This window comes from Myotis myotis, unplaced genomic scaffold, assembly GCF_014108235.1.
Source record: "Myotis myotis isolate mMyoMyo1 unplaced genomic scaffold, mMyoMyo1.p scaffold_m19_p_11, whole genome shotgun sequence".
Lineage (NCBI taxonomy): Eukaryota > Metazoa > Chordata > Mammalia > Chiroptera > Vespertilionidae > Myotis > Myotis myotis.
In genome coordinates this window covers 52,660,504-52,685,929 of record NW_023416315.1, presented here as the reverse complement: position 1 = coordinate 52,685,929, position 25,426 = coordinate 52,660,504, and the positions used below count along the sequence as shown (strand labels likewise).

The 25,426-nt window shown below is 43.5% G+C and overlaps 1 protein-coding gene across 5 annotated transcripts in view; it reads right to left on the bottom strand.

Moving 5' to 3' along the window:
- DENND11 (DENN domain containing 11) overlaps positions 1-21,276 on the bottom strand; it is a 51,405-nt gene extending 30,129 nt beyond the window's left edge. For 4 of the 5 annotated variants that reach the window (XR_004970938.1, XR_004970936.1, XR_004970937.1 and 1 more), the window contains exons 1-3: positions 20,921-21,276; positions 4,830-4,929; positions 3,717-3,875 (exon numbers count right to left, since the gene is read on the bottom strand). Coding sequence is in view for 2 of the 5 variants with exons in the window: in XM_036328516.1 (XP_036184409.1) it covers positions 3,717-3,875; positions 4,830-4,929; positions 20,921-21,182 (521 nt within the window). In the remaining 3 variants the exon portion in view is untranslated. The remainder of the gene's footprint in view (positions 1-3,716; positions 3,876-4,829; positions 4,930-20,920) is intronic. The other variant, XM_036328515.1, reaches the window with a different exon arrangement.
- Positions 21,277-25,426: the final 4,150 nt, after the last annotated feature.

The following is a 25,426-nucleotide window of genomic DNA, read 5'->3' as shown; positions in this document are numbered from 1 at the left end:
CTAATTTTATATTTAGTCTTTTTAAACATTTTACTATGGAAAGTTTGAATTATATGCAGAAAGTAGAAAGAAGAAAATAATAAACCCTCTATCCGTCACTTAGCTTCAGCTATGATCAATGTTTTATCAATATGGTTACATCTATATCCTGTGCCCCTCCACTCTTTTTCCTGAAATATTTTTAATATTTTATAATATTTTACCCATAAATACTTTGGTGGGTATCTCTAATGGACAAAATCTAATTAAAAAATAGCATGATCACCATGCCATTATCTCACCTATGTTAATAATGGTACCTTACTAAAAACTAATATCCAGTCCACATTCAAATTATACCAGCTGTCCCCAAAATGTCGTTTGAGTTGGCTGTATGAATCAAGATCTCAGCAAGGTCCCCAAATGTAGTGATGTGTCTTAACTCTTTCACTTTACTACACTCCCTCTTCCTTTTCTCATTGTTTTATTATAAAGTAGCTCTCCAGCATCTTGGAGTTGTAGATGAACCACTAATAAGTTTGGGATATCAGAAATAAGAACGAATATAAAACAGAGATTAGGTGTTTTCAGAAATCAAGTCTGGTTAGTTTATATAAACGTCATGACTGCAGTCTAGTATCACCCCTGCCTAGACCTGGGCCTCCCTCACGATGCTTCTTTCTTTCCCTCATAGTCTCTCTTTCAAGTCTCTTCTCTTGTGTTACCTCAGCCCTCTTCAACCACCTTTCTAGCTACAACTCAAAATCTAAAAGCCAGAAAAAAAAGATTAATGAATTCACCGAAGGAAAGAATCTGCATGACAAAAAAATGTTAGACAATAAATGACAAAGTGGAAAACTATTTTCAATTTATGTCACAAAGAACAAATCTCCCATTGTACAGAGAACTCCTATAAATTAATTTTTAAAAGGCCAACAACCCAAAACAAATGTATGGGAACAGTTCACAGAAAAAACAAATGATTCAAACTCAACCTCACTTATAAAAAATGGAGCCCAGTTGGTGTGGCTCAGTGGTTGAGCATCGATCTATGAACTAGGAGGTCACAGTTTGATTCCTGATTCCCAATTCCCAGTTGGGGCACATGCCCAGGTTGCAGGCTCGAAGCCGATCAATGATTCTCTCTCATCATTGAAGTTTATATCTATCTCCCTCTCCCTTCCTCTCTGAAATCAATAAAAAAATATTTTTAAAAAAATGCAAATGAAAACTACTCATGTACCTATCAGAATGCCAAAAATTCAAAGCTTTTATCTTTGCGTGGGCAATGTGGTGAGGAAACAGCACCCCCTTGAATTACTGCTGGGCATGCAAAATGGTACATTCTCTACAGAAAGCAATGCAACAATCTCTCTTAACATTACAAATACATACCCTTTGAACCACTAGTTTTATTTCTGGGAATTGAATGTACACATATTCTGCTGACTTATGAAATGATACTTGTTCATGGGTGTTCAGTGCAGTGTTATTTGAAATGGCAAAAGACTGGAAAGAACCAAGTGCCTATCAATACAAAATTTGACAAAGAAAACCTGGTTCTTCTATACAGGGAACCTTTACAACCATAAGAAACAAAAAACATCGTTGAAGATATGGAATATGAGAAGACCTCCCAAATATAGTGTTTAATGAAAGAGGCAAGGCACAAAACATGTAGAACATGTTACTTTTATATGAAGAGGGGGAAGTGAGAATCTACATTTGTATTTGTATAGACACATACACAAGGTCTAGAAAAATACATGAGAAACTGGCAGTGATTACTGGGACAATTGGATGTATGTGGGAACTGGGTAACAACTTAATTATTTGCTAGTGGTAGAGACTGCCATTCTCTTCTTCCCTTAGTAATAGGACCTTCCAAGTTTTAGCTGCTCACATGGCCACCAAGTTTAAGACCACATTCCCTAGACTTTCTAGCTATAAGTGTGGCTAGTAATTGAGATGTGGCCAATGAAATTTGAGCAGAAGCAATGTGTTCCTGGGACACACGACATGCTAATGATCAGCAGGCTTCTACCATGCGGATGAAGACAATACTCTAGAAGATGGCAGAAGACAAGACAGAAAGACCTAGGTCCCAGGATGACCCAGTAGAACACAGCCACCTACCATTCAGGAGGGCTTCTCCCTCTCTGGGACAATCATGCAAAAAAAAAAAAAAAAGAGTGGTATTTCTATCTTGTTTGATTCGCTGTATATTGGATCTCACAACTGAGAGCTAAGAACTGAGGGGATTATAATTACAGAACTTTATGTAATAGATATTGCAAACTATAAAAATTGAGATGGGAAGCAGGGGAGAAGAGCTGGGAAAAAGTAGAAGATAATGGCTTCTGTCAACAGTTGAAATGCAATTTAAAAACCAATGACACCATTACAAAGATTTCTGCACTTTACTGTACATGTTATTCCTCAATAAAAATAAGAATGATACTGTATCTTCATGTTTTTCATCTTTTTTCTTAACTTTGGAGGAAGAGATCAAGAAATAAGATATCTTATTGTGAAAAAATATATATTCTCTTAAAGTCTGACAATTCCTTCAGTTTCATTTATTCTGTTCCTAATAGATACAACTAAAATTAAATATATTTCATGAAAACAGCCTATTTGTTAAATTAAATCCTCATAAAATACTAATACCATCTTTATAAAATTATTTCTACAGTGGGGCCTTGACTTACGAGTTTAATTCGTTCCGAGACCGAGCTCCTTAAGGAGCTCGTTAACTCAAATTACTCTGTCAACTCAATGCAAAAAATCAGCCAAGAGACAGCTGGTATCTCAAAAAACTCGTTAGTCAGGACACTCATAAGTCAAGGCCCCACTGTCTTTTACAATGGCATTCACTGCATATTGAGAATGGATATCTCTCTGAGTGGGAAGATTTTTAAAAATGGGCATCTCTGAGTGGGAGGATTTTAAAAATTCATTTGTACTTCTATATAAGTTTTTAAATAAACATGTTTCCCCCACACAAACAATAAATTTTATGTTGTTTCAAAGATAATGATCAAGAGAGATTGTTATATAAAAAAATCAAAATAATGATAAATTAAAAAAATACAGGAGATAAAAGTGTATGTATGTATATATATCGTATGATGCCAAGGATATATTTTTATAGTACACACACACACACACACACACACACACACACAGAAACGTCAGAAAGGAGGCAAATGTACTAAATTTTAACAGCGTTTAAGGATTAGGGATAGATTTCTCCCTCAAAATCTGAAATGAAATTGGAATACTTAAATAATGAAAAAGAATGTTAAATGACTAATAGTTTTGCTGCTTCTGCCAAAAATTCCCTTCCTATTACCCAAGTAATAATAATTACCCTAAATAAATGATTAGGCTTAAAAAAATTAAGAGTCTGTTTGCCTCCCTGGGGCAAGGAGGTTATTATCATGACTCCAAGAAACAAGTCATGCACATGGCAGCAAATTATTTAATCAAATGAACTGGATGACAGTTTTAAAATAAGGCAAAACCTACCCCAGCTTTCATTATGGTATGAAGAATTATTAGGTGGTACCTTAGCTGACAGAAAAAGGCCACCACCTGAGGCATGAAACATGGTCGAGGATGTTCTTGGAAAGGCATCTGTTGCTTTGGCACACAACCTTGATCACCAAGGGCTCGTCAAGACACCAGCGGACAGATCCCTGCTGCCTCCCCGCACGCATATCTAAGCCACGTACCGGACCTGGTTCTCCAAGAAGTGCATGTACCGGTAAAGCAGTGTGTAGGACGGAGACAGGATGCCCACAGACTTCATGCGTGCTCCGCGCTCCAGCTCGCTCTCCACCGGCATGTTGGCGAAGCAGGCCAGGCCGAAGAAGGGGCCTTTCCGGAAATAGCTAAAATGGACCAAATAAGCAGTGTGGTTCACAATCAGAGAGAGAGAGATTTTGTTTTGCTTTTTTTTTTTTTTTTTTTTTTGAGATGCAGTCCCCAGGAAAAGAAAAAACTGTGTCCAGAGCTCTTTGTAAGCAAGCTCAGCCTAAAAATAACACTTTTTAGGGTCTCAGGGGAACAATTAGCCTAGGCTACTCAACCACCCAAACGAGACACCCAAGCTCTAAAGAGATGATGGAGCTCGCCAAGGGGCATCAAGCTGGAGCCAGGACTGATCTCTGGCAAGCCTGCTACCCAACTGCCCATGACCATGAATATGTCCCTTCTCCTCCTGCATAACTAAGGACTTGATGGAAGACCCAGTACAAAGATTCGTCTCCAGGCCTGTCTGGAACCAGCAATCCGTGTCATCAGCATAAACAGTGTTGACTCTGTCCTCACTTCCTGAGGCTCTAACAGAGCCTGTGACCAGCGCGGCCACATTTCCTTCCTCTTTCTCACACTAAATCAGTCATGGGTTCAGCCCAAGGGGAAGATTAAAGCTACTTCATTACGCTCTGTCCTTTCCCTTTGCTCCTTCTCCCAAGAACCTTAATTACACAGGACGATAACCTGGCCTGACTTAAGGCTGGAATTTCAAGCTTTAGCACATAAATATCTTGAGTTAACTGAAACTAAACCAAAACTCCATGTTTTCATTAAAGCCAAACCTCAAGTGAGGCCCAATAGTTTTTTTAGAAAAAAACTACAGTAGAAGCTCTTAACTTCTTTGGGTCACGAAACCCATTGAAACCCTAATGAAATGTAAGGACCTTCTTTCTAGAAAAATAATATAAATGCAAAACTATATATATTTTTTCAGGGCATTTATACACGCCTCCTGAAGACCCCCTTATGCTCGGGCGAAGTATAAGGTGGAGAGAAAATGAAGAAGACTTACATTCAGAAGTACTTACATGAAATCAGACTGGATTTTATGGGACCCACTGGCCATAGACTTGAACTCAACACCTTCAAGGTCAATATCTTGAGGTAAACACCATTCCACCATGTTTCCTGTGGGGAAGGGAAAACACAATTAAAAGAAGCAAAGTCATTCAAAGAACAAGGCTGAGTGCAGGGCTCAGCACAACTAGCACCACAAGCAACAAACTCAGTAACTTGTTAAAACTTTAACTTACCTACATTCTGTGCTGTGTAGGTACAGAAAAATACTATACAAGTGCTCTCATAACTATACAGCTCAATGGATTTTCCCAACGTGCATACACCTGTAACCAGCGCCAAGACCAAGATGCAGAACAGATTGAACAGATCTGCATGTCAGAAGCCTCTCAAGCCCCCTCCAAGTCACCGACCCTCTCCTGACTTCCAACACCATGCATTAGATTTTAAAATTTGTATAAATGTGATCATCGTGTGTGTTCTCTTTTGCTCAGTTTTTTGGTTTTTTTGTGTGTGTGTTTTTTTTTGCAAGATTCATTCACATCGGTGCGTGGAGCAAGTACTTCCATCCTATGCCTATAACACTGTTTATTTACTTAACTGTTGATATACATTTAGCTCATTTTCAATTTAATGCTATTACAAATATCACTGCTGTAGACTGTCTGGTGGATACAACTGGAGGCCGAACTCCATTGCTCAGAACTCCTTTCCCTGTGTGTTTCGGGTCCACATGGGAAGGTGGAAGTGAAGCAGTAGCTGTGTTTGTATTCACAACAGAAGGTGGTGCAGGAGCACCAGGCAGCTCCCAGTGTGGGGTGCAGCCAGGCCTGCTGAGGCCACCCTCCCCTGGATCCACCTTCTCGGGTCCTCTACCAGCTCTCTGACTCCCGAGCCAGGAGTGTGTTTAATTCCATAATGCTGGGCGTTAGCTTCATCAGGAACTCACGTAGTGACAGGCTGACCCAGGTTCCCATCCATCCTCATCAATTCCACACTGTTCTCTTTCTCCCCAATGTTACCGCCTTCTTCCATAACTGCTCACTAGTACACTCTGAGCTCCATGATCACACACAAAGACGACAGCCATACACAGTATCTAACCAGCTCCCACACTGTGCAACACCACATTCCTGAAATAAATCCCTGTATGTATCTCCCAGTGGTTCTCTCTTGGATTAACCTTTGACTGACACAAGAAACACACATTTCTGTTGACTACATCACGAGAGGAAGTGCTGTAAAAATGCTCGCATCACTGCAAACTAGGAAATGTCAATAGTTCCCCAAGTAGTGTTTCCCAAAGCTGAGGTTGACAGGGCTTCTGCAAAAAATAAAACAAGTTTTTAAAAAGGGATTTGAGCCAAAGAAGTTATATAAAGATGGACAGGACACATTATTGCAGAACTTCTCAGAGCCTTTATATGTTACTCTGCACTGTGAATCTCTATGAAATGAATACAGTGTTTAACGTTTCCACAATTATTTGGCCAATAAACCTATTTTTAAGGGGCATCTGAGGGACATTTTACAGACATGCTAGTAGGTAAGGGGCAGCAAGTAGGCCCTTGGCATCCATTCTTCCTTTTTCCTAGGAAACAGACCCTTCTATGTTTAGGTTGGCACATGGCCTTCCAAATGATAACTACGTTTTTCAGTCCCTACTTGCATATACGTATGGCTGTCTACGTAAATTCTAGCCATCTCATTTACTCAAACAATGAGATGTAGACTGATGTGAGGGTTGTAGTTTACAAAATGTGGCTTAATGGGCAGGAGAATGATGCCCCTTCCTCTATCCTGCTGCTGGGAATGTAGAGGTGGGTACAAGCTATTCTGAACTATGAGGGTGACAGCGTCCGCCTACTTGTCATGGAGGGGATGATGGAGCAAGAGCCACTGTGAGTCTAGGTCCCTGGATGACCTCATTGGGTCTGAGCCAGCATTCCCGCCCTGGGCCAGCCACCTGCTATCTGGATCCAACCACTCTTAATTTGGGTCTGGTATTCATGGCTGAACCCATGTTTTATCTGATGCGGCTGACCTGTGGAAGTAAGCAACCATCCTCAGCCTGGTTCTCAACGCCTCCCTCCTTGTTCCTCTTTGCTTGGCCTTGCCTCCTCGCACAAAAACGGAAAGAATCAGATAGACTAATGACATCCTGTTCACATCTAGACAGACGCAAGCCCGTCGGGGCTGGGCAGAAAGGCACGTCAGGCTGAGGAATCGGGGAACAGAGCGCAGGCTCCCGAGGCACTCGGAAGAGTTCCTTGTCCGCAGGGAGAGTATTCCTGCTGACACCCTCCTGGAGTGAAGGAGGTAGATAAAGCTACCGCGGCCCTCGTCCCAGCCTGTCACCTGTCTTAGATGTCTGTCTCCCCAGGAGTCTGAACTTTTATTTTTTATTTTTTTAAAAAATATATTTTTATTGGTTTCAGAGAGGAAGAGAGACGGAAAAGGAGAGGGAGAGGGGGGAGGGGGGGGGAGAGGGGGGGAGGAGGGAGGGAGGGAGGGAGGGGGAGGGAGAGAGAGAGCAAGCTAGAAACATCAATGATGAGAAAGAATCATTGATCGGCTGCCTCCTGCACGCCCCCATTGGGGATCAAGCCTGAAACCCGGGCATGTGCCCTTGACTGGAATCAAACCCGGGACCCTTCAGTCCATAGGCCGATGCTCTATCCACTGAGCCAAACCACCCAGGGCAGGAGTCTGAACTTTTTTAAAAAATGTTTTTATTAATTTGAGAGAGAGAGGGAGAGGGAGAGAGAAACAGGATCAAACCAGCAACCTGAGTATGTGCCCTGACCGGGAATCGAACCCATGACCTTTTTGGTGCATGGGATGACATTCAACCAACTGAGCCATACCGGCCAGGGCAGGAGACTGCGTTTCTTAAAGGCAGGCACTTTGCTTATTTATCTTCACATCCCAGCAGCACAGTGATTAGTACAGGACAGGAATTAAAAGCAAAATAAAAATAGAAAAAAACAAAAAACAAAAAACCTCAGCTTTACTGAGGACAGGCATGTTTTTTGATGAATTAATGTTAATTACCCTAGGGCAGTGGTCGGCAAACTGCGGCTCACGAGCCACATGCGGCTCTTTGGCCCCTTGAGTGTGGCCACGAAGTTTCAATCGCACTGTATGTGCGCGCCCGCACGTGGTATTTTGTGGAAGAGCCACCACACTCAAGGGGCCGCAGTCTGCCGACCACTGCCCTAGGGTCAATAATAGTGGTTATATAGGTAAATGTCCTTCTTCTTAGGGGGCTTATACACAAGTACTTAGAAGTGAAAAATCACCATTAACTTTCAAAAAGCTCAGAGGGAGAAAAGAGGGTTTCAGAGAGGAAGAGAGACGGAAAAGGAGAGGGAGAGGGGGAGAGTATATCTGTATATAGTAAGTTCTGATATAATGCTAACTTTGGGTAACACAACTGACATATTAGGAAGAATTTTAGCAGAGGAAATTTCACATTTGCTTATGCTATAGACTCAAGGCAATTTCCATCAAAACCTCAGCAAGTTCTTTTGTGGATATTGACAAATTAATTCTAAAGTTTATATGAAAAGGCAAAAGGTCCAAAATAGCCAACATTATGCTTAAGAAAAACAGTCAGAGGACTGATACTATCCAATTCTAAGACTTACTATAAAACCATGGTAATCAAGAAAGTGTGGTATACAAGGGGAAAAAAAGGAAAAATGGAGAGGGAACTACACCAAACTAAAGCTTTTGCACGGCAAAGGAAACCATCAAGAAAAGACAACCCACTGAATGGGAGAAAATATTTGCCAATGATACACCTGAGAAGGGGTTAATATCCAAAATTTACAAAGAACTCAAATCAACACCAAAAACGCCCCCCAAACAATCCAATTAAAAAATGGGCAGGAGACCTGAATAGACATTCTCCAAAGAGAACACACAGACGGCCAATAGACATATGAAACGATGCTCAATGTCTCTAATTATCAGAGATGCAAATTAAAACCACAATAAGAGCCCCAGCCCGTGGCTCTGCTGGTTGGAGCATCGTCCCATATACCAAAAAGGTTATGGGTTCAATTCCAGGTCATGGCACATATCTGGGTTGTGAGTTCGATCCCCAGTTGGGAGGCAACAGATCGATGTCTCTCACATGAATGCTTCTTTCCCTCCCTCCCTCTTTTCCTCCCTCTTTCTTACTCTCCCCCTTCCTCAATAAACATATCCTTGGGAGAGGATTAAAATAAAACAGAAAAAAAAAACTGCAATGAGATACCACCTCACACCTGTCAGAATGGCTATCATCAATAAATCAACAAATAACAAATGTTGGCGAGGATGTGGTGAAAAGGGGACCCTCGTGCACTGCTGGTGGGAATGTAGACTGGTGCAGCCACTATAGAAAACAGTATGGAGTTTCCTCAAAAAATTAAAAATGGAGCTGCTCTATGACCCAGTGATTCCACTTTTGGGTATTTATACAAAGAAACCCAAAACAATAATTTGAAAGAATATATGCACCCCTATGTGCATTGCCATGTTATTTACAATAACAAGATATGGAAGCAACCCAGGTGCTCATCAATAGACAAGTGGATAAAAAAGTGATGCTACATTTACAATATGGAATATTACTTGGTAATAAAATCTTATCATTTGCAACAACATGGATGGAACTAGAGGGTATTATGCTAAGTGAAATAAGTCACACAGAGAAAGAAATACCATATGATTTTACTTATACTAGAGGCTTGGTGCACAGATTCATGCACTGGTGGGGTCCCTCAGCCTGACCTGTGCCCTCTTGCAATCTGGGACCCCTTGGGGGGGTGTCAGACTGCTGGTTTTGACCTGATCCCTGCAGGCCGCAGCTGCACTCACCAGCTGTGAGCCCGGTGTCTGGCAGAGCGGTGCTCCCTCTGTGGGAGCACACTGACCATGAGGGGGCAGCTCCTGCATTGAGCGTCTGCCCCCTGGTGGTCAGTGTGCATCATAGTGACCAGTCAACTGGTCATTCATTCAGTCACTTAGGCTTTTATATATATAGATGTGGGATCTAAAGAAGAGAAAAAAACAAACAAACAAAACTGAAGCAGGCTCATAGATACAGAGACCAGAGTAATGGTTGCCACAGGGGAGTAGGGCTGGGGGACTGGGTGAAAAGGGTGAAGGGATTAAGAAGTACAAATAATCACAAAATAGTCATGGAGATGTAAAGTACAGCGTAAGGAACAATGATATTGTGTGGACTGTATATGTATGGTACCAGGTGGGTGCTTGGGATAACAGGGGGAGCACTTTGTAGGGTATATGACTGTCTACTAAGCTGTACTCCTACAGCTGGTACAAAACAGTATTGAATGTAAATGGTAATTTTAAAAAAATCCCAGCAGTCTTTACTCTGTACATGAAAATCTATTCTTTTTTTAATGTATTTCTCCCCTGTAGCTTATTCCCCCCTGTAGCTAACTTCTTATCTCATATACCTATTTAAAACATAAATGTTCTTCAAAGTCTGCTTTTGCTTTATTCCTCAAATATTGCTATGTAATGTTTTCATATCATTCAGTTCTAGGTATTTTAAATTTGCATTAATTATTGAGCAGTGTGGTTTTACATTTTCAAAATACATGGGGAATTTTAACAATTTATCTATTTACACTAACTTATTTCATTGTGTGGTAGTCAAAGATAATTCCTAACAATATTTTTTAAATTTTTGATGTGTTCTCTATGACTTGTTCATATCAATTTTTATAAAATGTTCCATGTATAGTTGAGAAAAATGTGTATTTTTAAATTGTTAGATATAAAAATCTATGTATTAAAAGAAAAAGGAATGTGGTATTGGCGAAAGATTAGGCAAACAGATCAATGGAACAGAAGAACCCAGAAGTAGACCCACAACAATAGTTAACTGATCTTTGCCAAAGGAGCAAAGGCAATACAATGAAGAAAAGAGTCTTTTCAATGAACGGTGCTGAAAACTGGACATCTGCATGCAAAAGAATGAATCTAGACATAGACTTTCCACCCTTCACAAAAATTAACTCAATATGAATAGTATATCTATATGTAAGATACAAAATTATAAAACTTCTATAAAGTAATATAGGAGAAAATCTAGGAGACTTTGTGTTTAGCAATGAGTTTTTAGATATAACACCATAAGCATGATCTCTGAAGAAAAAAATTGGTAAGTTGTACTTCATTAAAATTAAAAACTTCTGATCTATGAAAGACACTGTTAGGAAAACAAAAAACATACCAAAGACTGGGAGAAAATATTTGCAAAAACATATCTGATGAAGGCTTATATACAAAAAACACAAAGGAATCTTAAAACCCAACGTTAAGAAAACAACCCGATTTTTTAAATGGGCAAAAGATATGAACAGATATCTCACCAAAAAATGATATACGGATGGCAAATGAGCATATGTGGACATGCTCAACATCATATGTCATCAGGGAAATGCAAATTCAAACACTAAGATACTACTACATACCTATTAGAATGGCCGAAATCGGAAACACAGAGAATTCTAAATGCTGGTGAGAGTGCAACAGGCACTCTCAGTCATTGCTGGTGGGAGTACAGAATGGTACGGCCACTTGGGAAGACAGTTTTGCAGTTTCTTATAAAATTAAACATACTCTTACATATGATCCAGCAAGTGTGCCCCTTTGCATTTAACCAATGAGTGGAAAACTAATGTCTACCCAAAAGCCTGCACATGAATGTTTACAGCAGCTTTATTTATAATTGCCCCAACTGTAAGCAACCAAGATGTCTTTCAACAGGTGAATGGACTGTGGACTGTCCGTACAATAAAATACTATTCAGCAATAAAAATAAACTAGCTATCAAGCCATGAAAAGACAGGAAAGCACTTTAAATGTATATTGTTAAGTAAAAGAAGCCAGTCTGAAAATAATCAAGTACTATATGACTAGAGGCCTGGTACATGAAATTCATGCCCTGAAGGTGGAGGATCCCACCCGGCCTGCACCCTCTCGTTCCCCAGGAGTGGGCCTAAACCGGCAGTCAGACATCTCTCTCACAGTCCACTCCTTACTGCCTGCCTGCTCACTATTCCTTACTGCTTGGCTCGCTGCTCCTTAGCGCTGCCACGGAGGTGGGAGAGGCTCCTGCCACCATCGCTGCGCTCGCCAGCCGTGAGCCTGGCTTCTGGATGAGCAGCGCTCCCGCAGCACACTAACCACTAGCACATTGAGCATCTTCCCCCTAGTGGTCAGTGCACATCATGGCAACCAGTCGTTTTGATCGTTCTGCCGTAATGGTTGCTTAGGCTTTTATTATATGGACCAGAGGCCCAGTGCACAAATTCGTGCATCTTGAAAGGAACTGTGGGCCGCAAGGCTGTGGTGGTCACAGGGGCAGGTCTCGGCCCATCTTCTGCACCCCTTCCTGGCCCCTCCCACCATGGCCCCCAGTCCCCCGCCTGCTGGCAGCCCCGCTCCCACTGCCACCGCTCCCATGCACTGATGGTGCCAGCCCACTCGCACCCGCTGACGACGCAGAGTGATTGGGGCTGGCACCAGCAGCAGGTGTGAGTGGGGCCAGTGCTGTCAGCGGGTGTGAGTGGTGGCTGCTGCCCCGATCGCCCCTCAGGAGCCTGGGGAGGTGGAGAAGCCCTCAGGGGTGATCAGGGCCGGCAGCCACTGCTTGCACCTGCTAACGGCACCAAGTGATTGGAACCAGCACCAGGTACTGGCAGCGGGTGCAAGCAGCAACTCTGGCGCCGGTAGTGGGCCAAGTGGGGCTGGCGCCGGCAGCAGATGCGAGCGCCGGGCGGGACCATGGCAATGGGAGCAAAGAATTTTCAGTAACCACCAGAGGCTTGCCTTGATGACAGCGACTGGCACCCTGCCTTGGTCTGGCCCCAGCTCACCTGCTCCACCATCCTGCCACACCGACACCCGCCCTGTTACATGCACGCCCCCTGGTGGTCAGCACACATCATAGCAACTGGTTGTTTGGTTGTTCTGCCATTCGGTCTATTTGCGTTTTTGGGTTTTATATATAAATTATATAGATTCTGACTTTATGACATTCTGGAAAAGAAAAATACTATAGAGATAGTAAAACATCAGGGGAAAGAAAACATGAATGGTTGGAGCACAGGGGATTTTTAGACAGTAAAGCTATCCTGCATGATACTATTATGGTGGATACATAACATTATACATGTTTCAAAACCCATAGTAAGTACAACACCAAGCGTGAGCCCTTCTGTAAACTACAGACTTTAGTTAATAATATATCAATATTAGTTCACCAATTGTAAAAAATATACCACATTAGTGCAAAATGTCAATATTAGGGGAAACAATCCTATATAATAAAAGGTCAGTGACCATATGGCGTAATGACCACAACGACCGATTGATCAGTTGCTATGAGGTGCATTGACCATCTATCGGTCCATCCCCCCAGCCTGCAGGCTGTGATCACTGGATGACCAATAGGAAACCACAGGGAACCGGGTGGTGGGGCGGGACTGGGACTGGCGAGTGGGCGGACTGGCTGATCTCTTGGTCTCTACCACACCCCACCCCCGGGCCTGCAGGCTCCAATAGATTGCCAGATAGCCAACAGGGAATTGGGGTGGGTGGTGGCAGCGGGGCGGAACTGGGGACTGGCGAGCGGGCGGAAGATGGCCCTGATCACAGGCTAGGCCTAGGGACCCTACCCGTGCACAATTTTGTGGGCTGGGCCTCTAGCGGTATATAGAAACTCTGTATTTTCTGCTCAGATTTTTATAAACCTGAAACTGCTCTAAAAAATAATTTTTAAAAAAATTGCCGAAACTGGTTTGGCTCAGTGGATAGAGCGTTGGTCTGTGGATTGAAAGGTCCCAGGTTCGATTCCGGTCAAGGGCATGTACCTGGGTTGCGGGCACATCCCCAGTAGGAGATGTGCAGGAGGCAGCTGATCGATGTTTCTCTCTCATCAATGTTTCTAACTCTCTCTCTCCCTTCCTCTCTGTAAAAAATCAATAAAATATATTTTTTAAAAAATTAATAAATTAACCTCGGTTAATTAAGCCTGGGCAGTAGTGACATTGTGGTTATGCTTTATTCATAGAAAATTTATACTGAAGAATTTAGAAATGAAATGTTATGATGTCTGCAACTTACTTTCAAAAGTTCAGCAAAATAATTTTAAAAGCTTATCTATACATAGTCAGTTCTGCTATAACGCTGGCCAGGTTTGTTCCACAGCAATTGATACATTAAGGAACAATGGGATCACAGGGGATTTTATGTTTGGTTATGTGTGATTTCAACCACAAGGTTCACAACGTGAATGCAGAAAACTACACGCAGCTGAACTGCGATACATAGGAGTACGAAAAATGCACCCCCCCTCCCCATACAAACCTCAAACACCTGCCTGTTGCCTCAGCTCACTGTGTGTGTGATGAGCCATGGCAATCACCTCCAGCGTTACTACTTCCATTAGATTTCACATAGCTCTTCATCCACTATTTCACAATAACTCACAAGCTCAATCCCTCCAACACTCACCTTCATATGCAAATCTCAGGTCTCTCTTCAGGTAAAGTGCCATATTTTGAGTATGTGTGAATGAAACTATTGACCATATGTAAAACTGTCCTACCATTTTTATTAGGTTCCTATCATATATATTTTTTTATATTTTATTGATTTTTTACAGAGAGGAAGGGAGAGGGATAGAGAGTTAGAAACATTGATGAGAGAGAAACATCGATCAGCTGCCTTCTGCACACCCCCTACTGGGGATGTGCCCGCAACCAAGGTACATGCCCTTGACTGGAATCGAACCTGGGACCCTTGAGTCCGCAGGCCGATGCTCTATCCACTGAGCCAAACTGGTTGGGGCCCTATCATATTTTTAATGGGTCACTGGCAGTTTTTGAGTGTTGTACCCCTGACCCCATTTTTCTTGTAAACCTGTGACTTTTACTGCATGATTTTCACAGTACAGTGATTCTTATGAATGCATATTTCACATTACAGCAGAACTGACTGTATAAGGATAAAGCAAATAAGGTAAAATGCCAACAAGTGAGGACTCTCATGAAAGATATATAGGTTTTCACTGTACTATTCTTCCAGATTCTCTGGGGTTTAAAATATTTCAACATACAGCCGAACCGGTTTGGCTCAGTGGATAGAGCGTCGGCCTGCGGACTGAGGGGTCCTGGGTTTGATTCCGGTCAAGGGCATGTACCTTGATTGCGGGCACATCCCCAGTAGGGGGCATGCAGGAGGCAGCTGATCGATCTCTCTCATCAATGTTTCTAACTCTCTATCCCTCTCCCTTCTTCTCTGTAAAAAATCAATAAAATATATTAAAAAAAAATAAAATATTTTAACATACAAATTGGAGAACATAATTGAAATAATAGAGATGTGTAAAAACATAAGGTAAGCATAAGGGCCTTTGCAAAAGTAAAAAACAACTGAGGTGATGTGTTATAAACAGGGGGATGAAGAGGCATCATGACTAAAGGTCATCCTTTAACAGAAATATTCCACTATTCTCAGATATTGGAAACCAGTTCGTATAAGAAACTTGTAGAGCTTAAAGGAGAGTGATTTTTCAAACAAGAATCCTTGTGGCAAGCCATTTAATGCTAGTAAACCTGAACACTCGCTCTCCCAGGCTCAGTCTTCACACGCCAAGCCCTTTGGTTTTGCAAACATGCTCACCGCACTTTAGGAGCTCAGCCAGGAACCTGGGGCCTGGACAGATTCAACAGAAGGGCTCACTCAGGGGTAGTCAATCAAAGAGATGCATCACAGTTGACAGTGCCTTTTCCCCTTAATTCTCTCTCCTTCCATCTCCACATTCACCCTTTTCTGGGCCTACGGCAGGTATCTACAAGTCCTGCCTAGCCTCTAGCTGCAAAGAGACTTCTGAGGAGGGGTCCACATGACCGCATGAGGTTGTCCCCTTGTAAAATGACAATCTGCATTGTGTACACTCAGCCAGTCATTCAGCAAATATTGGTGGAACATAACTCATGCTCCTGCAAAAGCAAATAAGCCCTGTTTAAAGGAACGTGGACTAACAGCTTATTGGGTTGGCAGCTCAATTACCCAGGGGGCATTGCTGGTCCTGGCTGCAGACGTACCTGCCACTCCAAGGTCAGCCTGGCAGCTCTGCGTGAGGGCCTCCCAGGGCTGATGTGTCAAAGCTCCTACGCTAGGTCAGATACACTCTGGCCCATCCACATACAGGGCTGCCTAATGACCACACCCAGGCATATTTGGATTCCATCAACCACCATTTCTTTAGGGAGAATAGACATTAGTTGCTGCCGCCTGTTAGAAAGCTCATCTCATACAGTATATTTAAAGTAGAAAAGGCAATGATCTTGAACCAAAATGATCTCTTTCTAACAGGAAATACGTGACTTTCCTTCTTCCTTCTCTTTTGTTGTTGGGTGTTTCCCAATCAAGAACTTCCTTTTGCTGTCTTCATGTCATAAGCAGTGGCAGCCTCAGTGGAAGGTCTGGTTACAGCTCCCTGTACCCAGGTTTCCCCTCTCCAACATATGCCTTGATTTTCACTCTTTCCACAGCTTCTTCCCATCAGCATATACTAGTGTATGTGCCCTAATTCCAAAGGGGAAACAGAGGAATCCTGCCTCATGAATAAAGGCAAGAATCCATGGCCCCAACGCCACATGGAAGAGACTTCAAACGATTATTTTGTTCACAATCCAACACCAGAAAAGTAAGTAGCCCATATCATTTCATTTTTGTTCTTAACTAGTTTTAAATATGTAGTCTTAAAATCACCTAGAATGAGGAGGGTTCCAAAACAGAGGAACAAAGAGGCAGTATAATGAAACTTGGGGCAGAGAGAAACTCATCCTGGTAGTTTTGAGTCAGCCACATGCCATCCAGGCCTGAATTCCAGTGCATTCAGTTGACATGGAAAAAAGCCTTCCATTTCTCCGACCCCGTATCGTTTTACCCTGGGCGGTGCGGTGTGGGGTAGGAGGTCAGGCACTGGAGACAGGCTGGCCTGGATCGCCTCTGGGCTCTGTCCCTCTCCACCCCGTGAGGTGAGATGACGTAGGCTCTGTTCGTCAGTTTTTCTCATCATTACATTCTAGGAGATTGTTGGAAGGATTAGTTCCTGACACATGGTGGGCACTCAATACCCAGCGGGCATTAGAATTCCCACTCCTACTTTACCCTCCGTAGACTTTCAAGAAGCAGAATTCACAGCAGATGGCCACAAACTGACTTCTCCCTGAAAACCACAGCAGGTGAGTCACCTGGGAAAGACTCCACACTGCAGGACTAGTGAAATTAACCACAATTGTATATCATTGGCATCAGATGGAAACTTCAGAGAAAGGACACAACAGAGTTGATCATCCTAAGAGACCTTCCTGTTGGCTCTCATAACTGGCCTTCTCTTGGCCTCTTTCAGCCTGCCATTCTCAGGACTGCTCTTCGCATCTCAAAGTTATGCTCCAAATTTTCCATTCCCATTCCTCTTTGTCACTTTCCCACCCATGGCTGGAGCCATTTATTGTTTGCACAAGTCAGATGACCTGGGCAGTATCCAAGCCATGTCCCAGATAACACACCTAGCCCTAACCCCAGTGCACCTCCACCATCTCCACTGTTTAAAAGAAAAATGTTCATATGTCATTGACTACTCAGAAAGCACATGCAGACTACAATTAGTGCGAGTGATCTTTGTACACTCATTGACATAAACATAGGAACATTCAGGTGCACTAAATTAAATAGGTGTTTAGATGTAATTTAGGCACTGGTAGAGACTGAAGGAAGAACAGGTAGTAGTAATTCATCCCTAATCAGGAGAACGAAGGGAAAAGAAACATTTTTAAAACCTCAGTGGGTTCTCTTTGCCTTAACCGTCCTCCCCTCAACGCTGCCCCAATACACACACAGACACAGCACAGAAATTTCCCCCCACACACACCCACAAAATAACTCAGGGGAAAATGTAGCCATTCAAAGTGAATCTTATAAAGAAACAGTCCAATGGGGCAGATTCACAGGTGTCATGCTTTGTAGATCCGAAGCTTTATCTGCCTCAGGCCCACACACAAGTCCTCAGTCTCATGGTGAGACAGCTATGTCATCTCCATAGACAGAGAGGGGCATGATTTCCAAATGCGGCAATATCTTTTCCCTTAATTAAGCAGAGAAAAGAACATTTTACTAGAAACCCAAAGAGCAAAATAAAGACTTTAAATCAAGGCTCTAAATAATGGGTTGAACACATGAAAAAGCAATATTCTGGCTGCTGACCTCTCCCACCAGCTTGCATCGTTAGCATCGGGGCCCAGTTTCAATAGCAGCTTTGTAGCCCAGATGGCCAGCACCGCCATCCTAGGGCCTCCCTGCTCCAGATAAAGACGAAGTGTGCGAACGCCCGGGTGTGCGTGTGCGCACAAGCTCCTAAGTCCTCACTCCATTTATAGATCCAACAACTATCATTTTCAACCATGAGTCCCATGAAAAGAACATCTTTTTATGTCTCTACCCTCTTCGCAGATTTTTCCTACAGATGCCCAACCCAGCTTTCCAAACCTTGTATCTAAATGTATAAAGGAATTTCTTCTGTATCCAGAAGAATTATACTCTCATGTATAAACTGGGTATAAATGATCACCAAATAACAGCGGTGATTAGAATCAAATGAAACACCACTGTAGCAAAATGCCTGCCTACATAAAGTAAGTGTCCAGGTATCATTTACAATGCCTTCTTTCCACACTAACCTTAATTTGAAAACCATTACACATATACACCTGTGTCTGTATTACACAAACCCACAAAACCATGCTCACCAGCTGTGACTGACAAGGCAGGGCAGGTCCCAGCTCTGCTTTTCAATTTCATCAACTCCATCTGTGGTTAATACAGGATTGTCTTTTCTCCTTCCCCTCCCTAAACTCTGCCATCAGAGCTACCACTGCTGAATCACTGTTAATGTTCCATTTCTTCCATTACCCTTTAACACTTCACAGAATGACTCTCACGCTGCCATCAACAGTAAGGCCTCACTTAACATTGTCTCTAGGGTTTTGGAAACTGTGACTTTAAAGCAAAATGACATATAACGAAACCAATTTTACCAAAAGGTAAAAAAGTTATAAAAAAGAATTAAGCTCCTATGCCATATTTCTCGTAACAAAAACATCACCAAAGTTGTAATTAAAGACCCAAAGTACTTCAAATATTAAACGTTGAAATAAATGTTAGCTACACATGCGTTTAAGGAAAATTAATACAAACAAAGGGTCCAGTTAAGGTAGCAGGTGGCTGGAGCCTCTCCTGGCAGCTAAGGGCGCAGGTGAGAATCCACGATGGACAGGATGCCCTTCCATGGCAGGGCACACTAACATCCACACACTCAGACTGGGACCACTTAGCAATGCCCTTCACTTCATGTGCACATCTCTGGGGTGGGGGTAGGAGTGGGGATGGGGGTAGAGTGGGGGTGGGGCTGGAGTCCCTGGAGAAAACCCACGAAAAGATAGGGAGAATGTGAAAACTCCACAGATGGTGGCCCTAGCCAGGAATTGATCCCCCTCCCCACCCCATCAATGTTATAACCAAACTAGTTGAATGAAACAATGCTACTTGAGGCCCTGCTATATTTACTTGCAGGTGATGGAGTACGGCATAATGAATATATTAGTTACAAAGTATCTGTTTTTGTCTAACTAGTAAGGGTTACTTTGGTCAAAAAAGAGCAGTTTTTCAAACTACTGGTACCTGGGAGGCCTAACCATAAGTGAACAGCATTTTAAAACATTTTTTTTTTTTACAAATGGAATAGAAAATACCTGTATGCACTACATATAGAAGGGATTGGTGCTATTTCATGAAACTTTTGTCTGAGTTACATACGTATCCATGTGAGTGTATTGATTGTGATGTAAAATTCATTTCATAGGGTGGGTCACAGTCAAAACAAGTTTGAAAGCCATTGGGATGGGTCCAAGGAACAGTCAGAATGGCCTGGTCTCCTCCCCACCCACTGCCACTTCCTGTGTCTTGCTGCTTGATAATCCCTGACCAAAGTTACAGCATTCTGCCAGGGCCTCTCTCCTGCCTGTCTGCACCCCTACCTCACGGTCCCACTGCATGGCACCCATAAAATTCTTCGTAATGGGATTCCTGCTCATTGTTGGAGGACCAGGAGGGGAATTCCAGGAAGAAGCGTTACCTATATCCTTCACTAATGGGCACTCCACCATCCAGTAACTCCACTGGAGTTGTGGACACAAAGACACACCTGGGTTTTCTTAAACCATAGAATCACTCAGCTCTCCTGCCTCCAATAATGACCACAAAGCAGCTCTCTCAGGGAGAGGCCCCTGGCGGCCAGGACCAGCTGAGAGAGGATCTTCGCTCACCCTGACTCCCGGGAAGTCTCCCACCACCACAGTACTGTGTACACCTCCTGACTGGAATTATGTGCCATCACCCTTCAATCGCCAAATAACCCAGCAAGAGCCTCCCTGAGTAGGTTTCCTTTTCCTTTCCTCGTTCTCCAGCTCAGTCCCTCAATCCTATCCCTTGATGCCGCCGGCATTAATTCCGCAAAATAATAATGTCAGAGAAAGTAAAGTTGGCTGCTTGCAAAGTTACCGTCAGGGCCAGGTGGGGAGCGAGGGCGGGAAGCATAGGACACTGGTTTCAGGAGTTACCCTGGGGGGCGGTCTAGCTCTTAAACGGGGGAAAAAAACCCTTTTAGCCAAACAAGGAAAGAAAACAAAAGCCACAAACAGGACCCGCTATCGGAGCAGCACAAACACGACATAAGGATGGGCGCGCGGGCTGCGAACTGCTGGGCAGCAGCCTGACGGGAAGGAGAGGGGGTCGGAGGGCGCCAGGAACAAAGCCCCGCGTCCCGCGCCCCAACTCCAGGGGACATCCTGCCGGGGACGTCCTGCTCCCTCCGCCGGAGCCCGCGGCGGGTGGGGGTGCAGGTGTGTAGGTGCGGGTGCGCGCGCAGCGAGCCCCTCCCCCGCCGCCCGCCAGGCCCGGTTGGGGGGCGACCCCCTCCCGCCCCGGGTCTCCGAGAGGCTCTCACCCGAGCGGGGATCGAAGGTGACTACGAACACGGCCACCACTTGGTCCTCCTCCACGTCGCCCAGCTCCAGGCGCCCGGGCTGCAGCAGCACCTCGGAGGCGCCCAGCTCCTCGGGCTCCCGCCTCCTCGGCGGCTCCGCGGCCCCCCGGCCGCCCCCGCCCCAGCCCCGGCCTCCAGCCTGCAGCTCCGGGGCCTGCGGCGGGGAGACGGCGGGGCCCTCGGCCCAGCGCAGCAGCGGCGCCGCGTCGCCCCGCTCCACCATGGCGAAGCGAGGAGGAGCCGCGGGCGAGAGGGGCGGGCGCAGGGGCGGGTGCGGAACTCCCCTCGCCCGCGGCCCGCGGCCCGCGCCCGCACCTGCCCCGGCCGCCCCGCCCGGCCCCGCTGCCCTCCCACGGGCGTCGGGCGTCCTCCCTACAGGCTTCGCGGAACTGCGTGCCCAGTTTGAGAGTGCACGGATGCCTAGGCGCTCGGGTACAGGAAATGTGTGCGGACGGTGCGCGCATCCACCTGGATCTGTTTACCTGTGCCTGGCTTATGGCGTCTTCTCACCTAGAATTCCGTGGGATAACTGTTCCACCGTGAATTTTTACATGTCACCATTATCTTTGAAAGCCCCCTTGTCATATGGATCATGACAGATGTGCATTACATAATCCTGGATGTGTGGCCAGGGCCACCGCGGTGCTGGGAAGTGGAGAAGAGAGAGCACTGGCTGCAAGGTGCTTCGGGCTCTGGGATGGGGCTGGTGTCCTGGAGCTGGGAGCTTTGGTGTCTGGCCTGGGGTAGTGTGTCCATAACCCAGCCTGGTGTGCCCGGAGATGAGCTGGATAGTGCCCTGGCCCTGGCCTTCCTGGATCGGGGGCTCCCCACCCATTTCAGACTGTTTCCACAGAGCGTGGTGGTCAGTAGTCTTGGTGGTGGTGGTGGTGGTGGCAGGCGGCGGGAGGGGGCGGGGGGTACGGGGGGCGGGGACTGGGGGCAAGAGGTTGAACTAAATCTATAAATGATTAAAGCAGTTCCTATTCTTTTGGGGGGAAATGCTGCATAAATAGATTCTTTATTATTCTGTCATAGTTTTAGCCTGGAAGTAGCAGCCTTGGGCAGTCATTGAGCATCTCCTTGGGAGGAGGGGTTAAATCATATTATCACTGCATCTCTGGCACACAGGACAAGAATCTTCATAAACGCCCTCTGGGTAACACCTAGCATGAGTCCACTGGGTCCTTCTGAGAGGGGCAAGCTGCCCGCCCTCCTGAACCTTGGATGAATTAGGTATCTGAACAAGTCCCCCTCCTCACCATGTTTTTTCTCATTATTTTAATAGCTATTCCAAGTTCTTATTTCCCCCTCCCGTAAAAGAGTGATTTAGCCACCAGATTTGTCCGAGGGTTGAGCCATTTAAGATGTTATTCTAAATACAGAAAGGGGTTCTAGAAAATCCATCAAGTTCTAAAGACACCAGCTTTAGGTGTGAGTTTCCTCTTTCTCCCGGAGGGTCTTTCCTTTCCTGGTCTTTTGTGTGAGCCCGGCCTCCCACCCCAGCATCCCTTAGTTTAATATCCTCAAGCTGTATATATGCCTGGAAAAAATTCAAAATACTCATCCCAATCAATTTTCTATATAAACAGGAGGCCAAAATGTCCAAACCCTAAACCTAGAGCCTTTTCCATATTTCATTTACATGAGGGTTCTAGCTCACCAGCCATCATGTCTAACTTCAAATTCCCACTGCCTTGCTAACAGGTACCTACCAAGTATTTGTCAACTAAATGAATGAAAGTAGACGTGTATACCTCTGTATAACTGACCCCTCCAGCCAGCTTTAACCTAGTAGTTTGTACATAATAGGTGTTCAAAATGTTAATGATGACATCCCTCTTAACACATTCACAGTCTGACCACGAGATTTATCTTCTCTGTGTCTACTGAATTTCACAAGATGGTAGGAAGGGAACTCATTGAATTTAGCTATTAGAATAGCTCTGGTGGAAAACGAGTGTGAGGAGCAAGAAGGAATGAAGGGCACGCACATTCAGAGACCCTAGGATAATGTTAATGTAGATCTATTTTTCAGGGTGTATTTTATATAATGAAGATATATTTAGTATGTGGAAAGTAAAATAATTTTATTTTAAAATTTTGACATAAGGGGTTCTCAAGGGCACATGCCTGGGTTGGGGCTCAATCCCCAGTAGGCAGGAGGCAGCTGATCAATGATTCTCATCATTGGTGTTTTTCTCTCTCTCTCCCTCTCCCTTCCTCTCTGAAATCAATAAACATATTTAAAAATGAATAACGTGTATATAAAATACATTATATTAAAGTATTTTTGATCTATAATCTCACCACTGAGTTGGCCCCTGTTAAGATTTTACTGGTCCTACTTCATCAATTCTAGGATGCAAAATGTTTACTTGTTCACATTGCTATGGTGACTCGTAGTTGCCGCAGGCCCTACAGAGGTCCCGGTCTCACAGAGGAGGTCTGTATTTGCCTTTGTCAGCCATCTGGAGACACCACCAAGCTGAGACTATTTTGAGTTAAATTCTCTGCTTGAGGTTCTTTGAACCACGCTGGTAGTATGAATTTAAAATGCAAGCTAGGGTGATCCCTGGATTATATTTCCAATTCTTTGGTGGGGTTTGTTTCTCCCTCCACCCAAAGGCAAAATGGAGAGAAGCAAGTTTCTGGCCCTCTGCATGGGAGGTTTATTTGTCACAGCTGTATACAGTGTATCATCTTAAATTACCCATTATGGGTATTTTTTATTCTTAGTGGCAGGTAAATCATGGTATATCTTAGAATAGATGATAGATTTAGATATTTTTCTTTTCTGTATTTACATGTAGAAATCATACTGTATATAATTTGTATGTTTATTCTTTAACCTCAGAACACGACCATTTTGCTATTCTGTTAGAACTTGTTATATGCATTATTTTAATGGTTTTCATTGTATGTTTGAAAAATTTACTTAACCATTCTCACTCTCATTGTTGGAAAATCAAGCCCTTTCCCTTTTTTTGTTGTGCCTAAAGCGTTGGCCAAATTCCACTCGGAACTAACACTAGATACCTATTACACGCCAAGCCCTGCTGTGGAGAAGACAGACATCCCTTCTCGTCAGGCATACAGCCTGGCAGGGAAGACAGCTAGCAAGCAAGAAATGAAATCGAGAATGAGGGGTGACAGGCAGGGCAAATGCAACCAACCATTGAGGTTGCTGACTCTGACAGGCTGCCAGAGGTGAGAACACCGGGTTAAACTGTATTCATGTTCTTAAGGTTCTCGGTTGTACTGCCAAATTGTTGACTCACAAGTGTGTAGGGGCATCAATTTAATTTCATTCCTGTCCAAGTTAGATATGGCCACTTAGAATATTTTTTGCCAATTTTTTGGATGTAAATGACATTTTGCTTTAACGTAATGTTTTGTGACTGCATCTAATCTTAGTTTCCAAGTATATGCTATTGACTGTGGTTCCTCTTCAGTGCATTGTCTGATCATGATGCCTTTTGCTCACTTATCCTGTGGGGTCTTGATGCTCTTCTTATCAATTTGCATTTGCATAACTTCTGTATGCACTAAGAATATTCATCTTTTGGCTGGCATAATTTTAGTTAATATCATTTCCAATTTACTGTGTAGCTTAATGCTGCTTAACTGCTTGATGAAATGTTGAAGCTCTAAATTTTATGTAGTCAAAGTTAGCAGTTCTTTTGGTGATTTCTTGTGCTGCTTTAACATTTGGGAAGTTGGTCCCCACCCAGAAATTTGGCCAACATTCACTTTTATTTTCTTTCTTTAGTTACTTATTGATTTTCCACATTTGATATCTTAATCTATTCAATATTTATATGTGATATGAAATAAAACTAAATTTTTTTTTAATTGAATAGTTACCCAATAACTGCTACACCACTTATAAAAAAAAAACCTTCTGGGTCCTATGATTATAATTCCCTTTTAAAGAACAATATTAAATTACTGATATTTACTAACCTATGTATTCTTCACCATTGACCTGTCTATTCTTACACTACCACCACACTAAGTATATATGCATAAAATAATATACATGTAGCCAGCTGGTGTGGCTCATTGGTTGAGTGTTGACCTATGAACCAGGAGGTCACGGTTTGATTCCAGGGTTGTGGGCTCGATCCCCACTGTGGGGTGTGCAGGAGGCAGCTGATCAATGATTCTCTCTTATCATTGATGTTTCTCTCTCTCTCTCTCTCTCTCTCTCTCTCTCTCCCTTCCTCTCTGAAATTAATAAAAATATATTTTAAAAATCAATATGCATGTACAATTTAGTTTTATTTCTGAGAAAGGTAGTCTACTCTTTTTTAAATCTTCTATTTCTTTGAAAATTATTTTTCCTTTTGAAATTTAAAATCATTTTATCCAGTTTCCCTCCAAAAAAGAGAGATATTTTTTCCCTTAAAATGGCACAAGAATTACATATTCACTGAAGAAGAATCAACCAATTTATATAACTAAGCC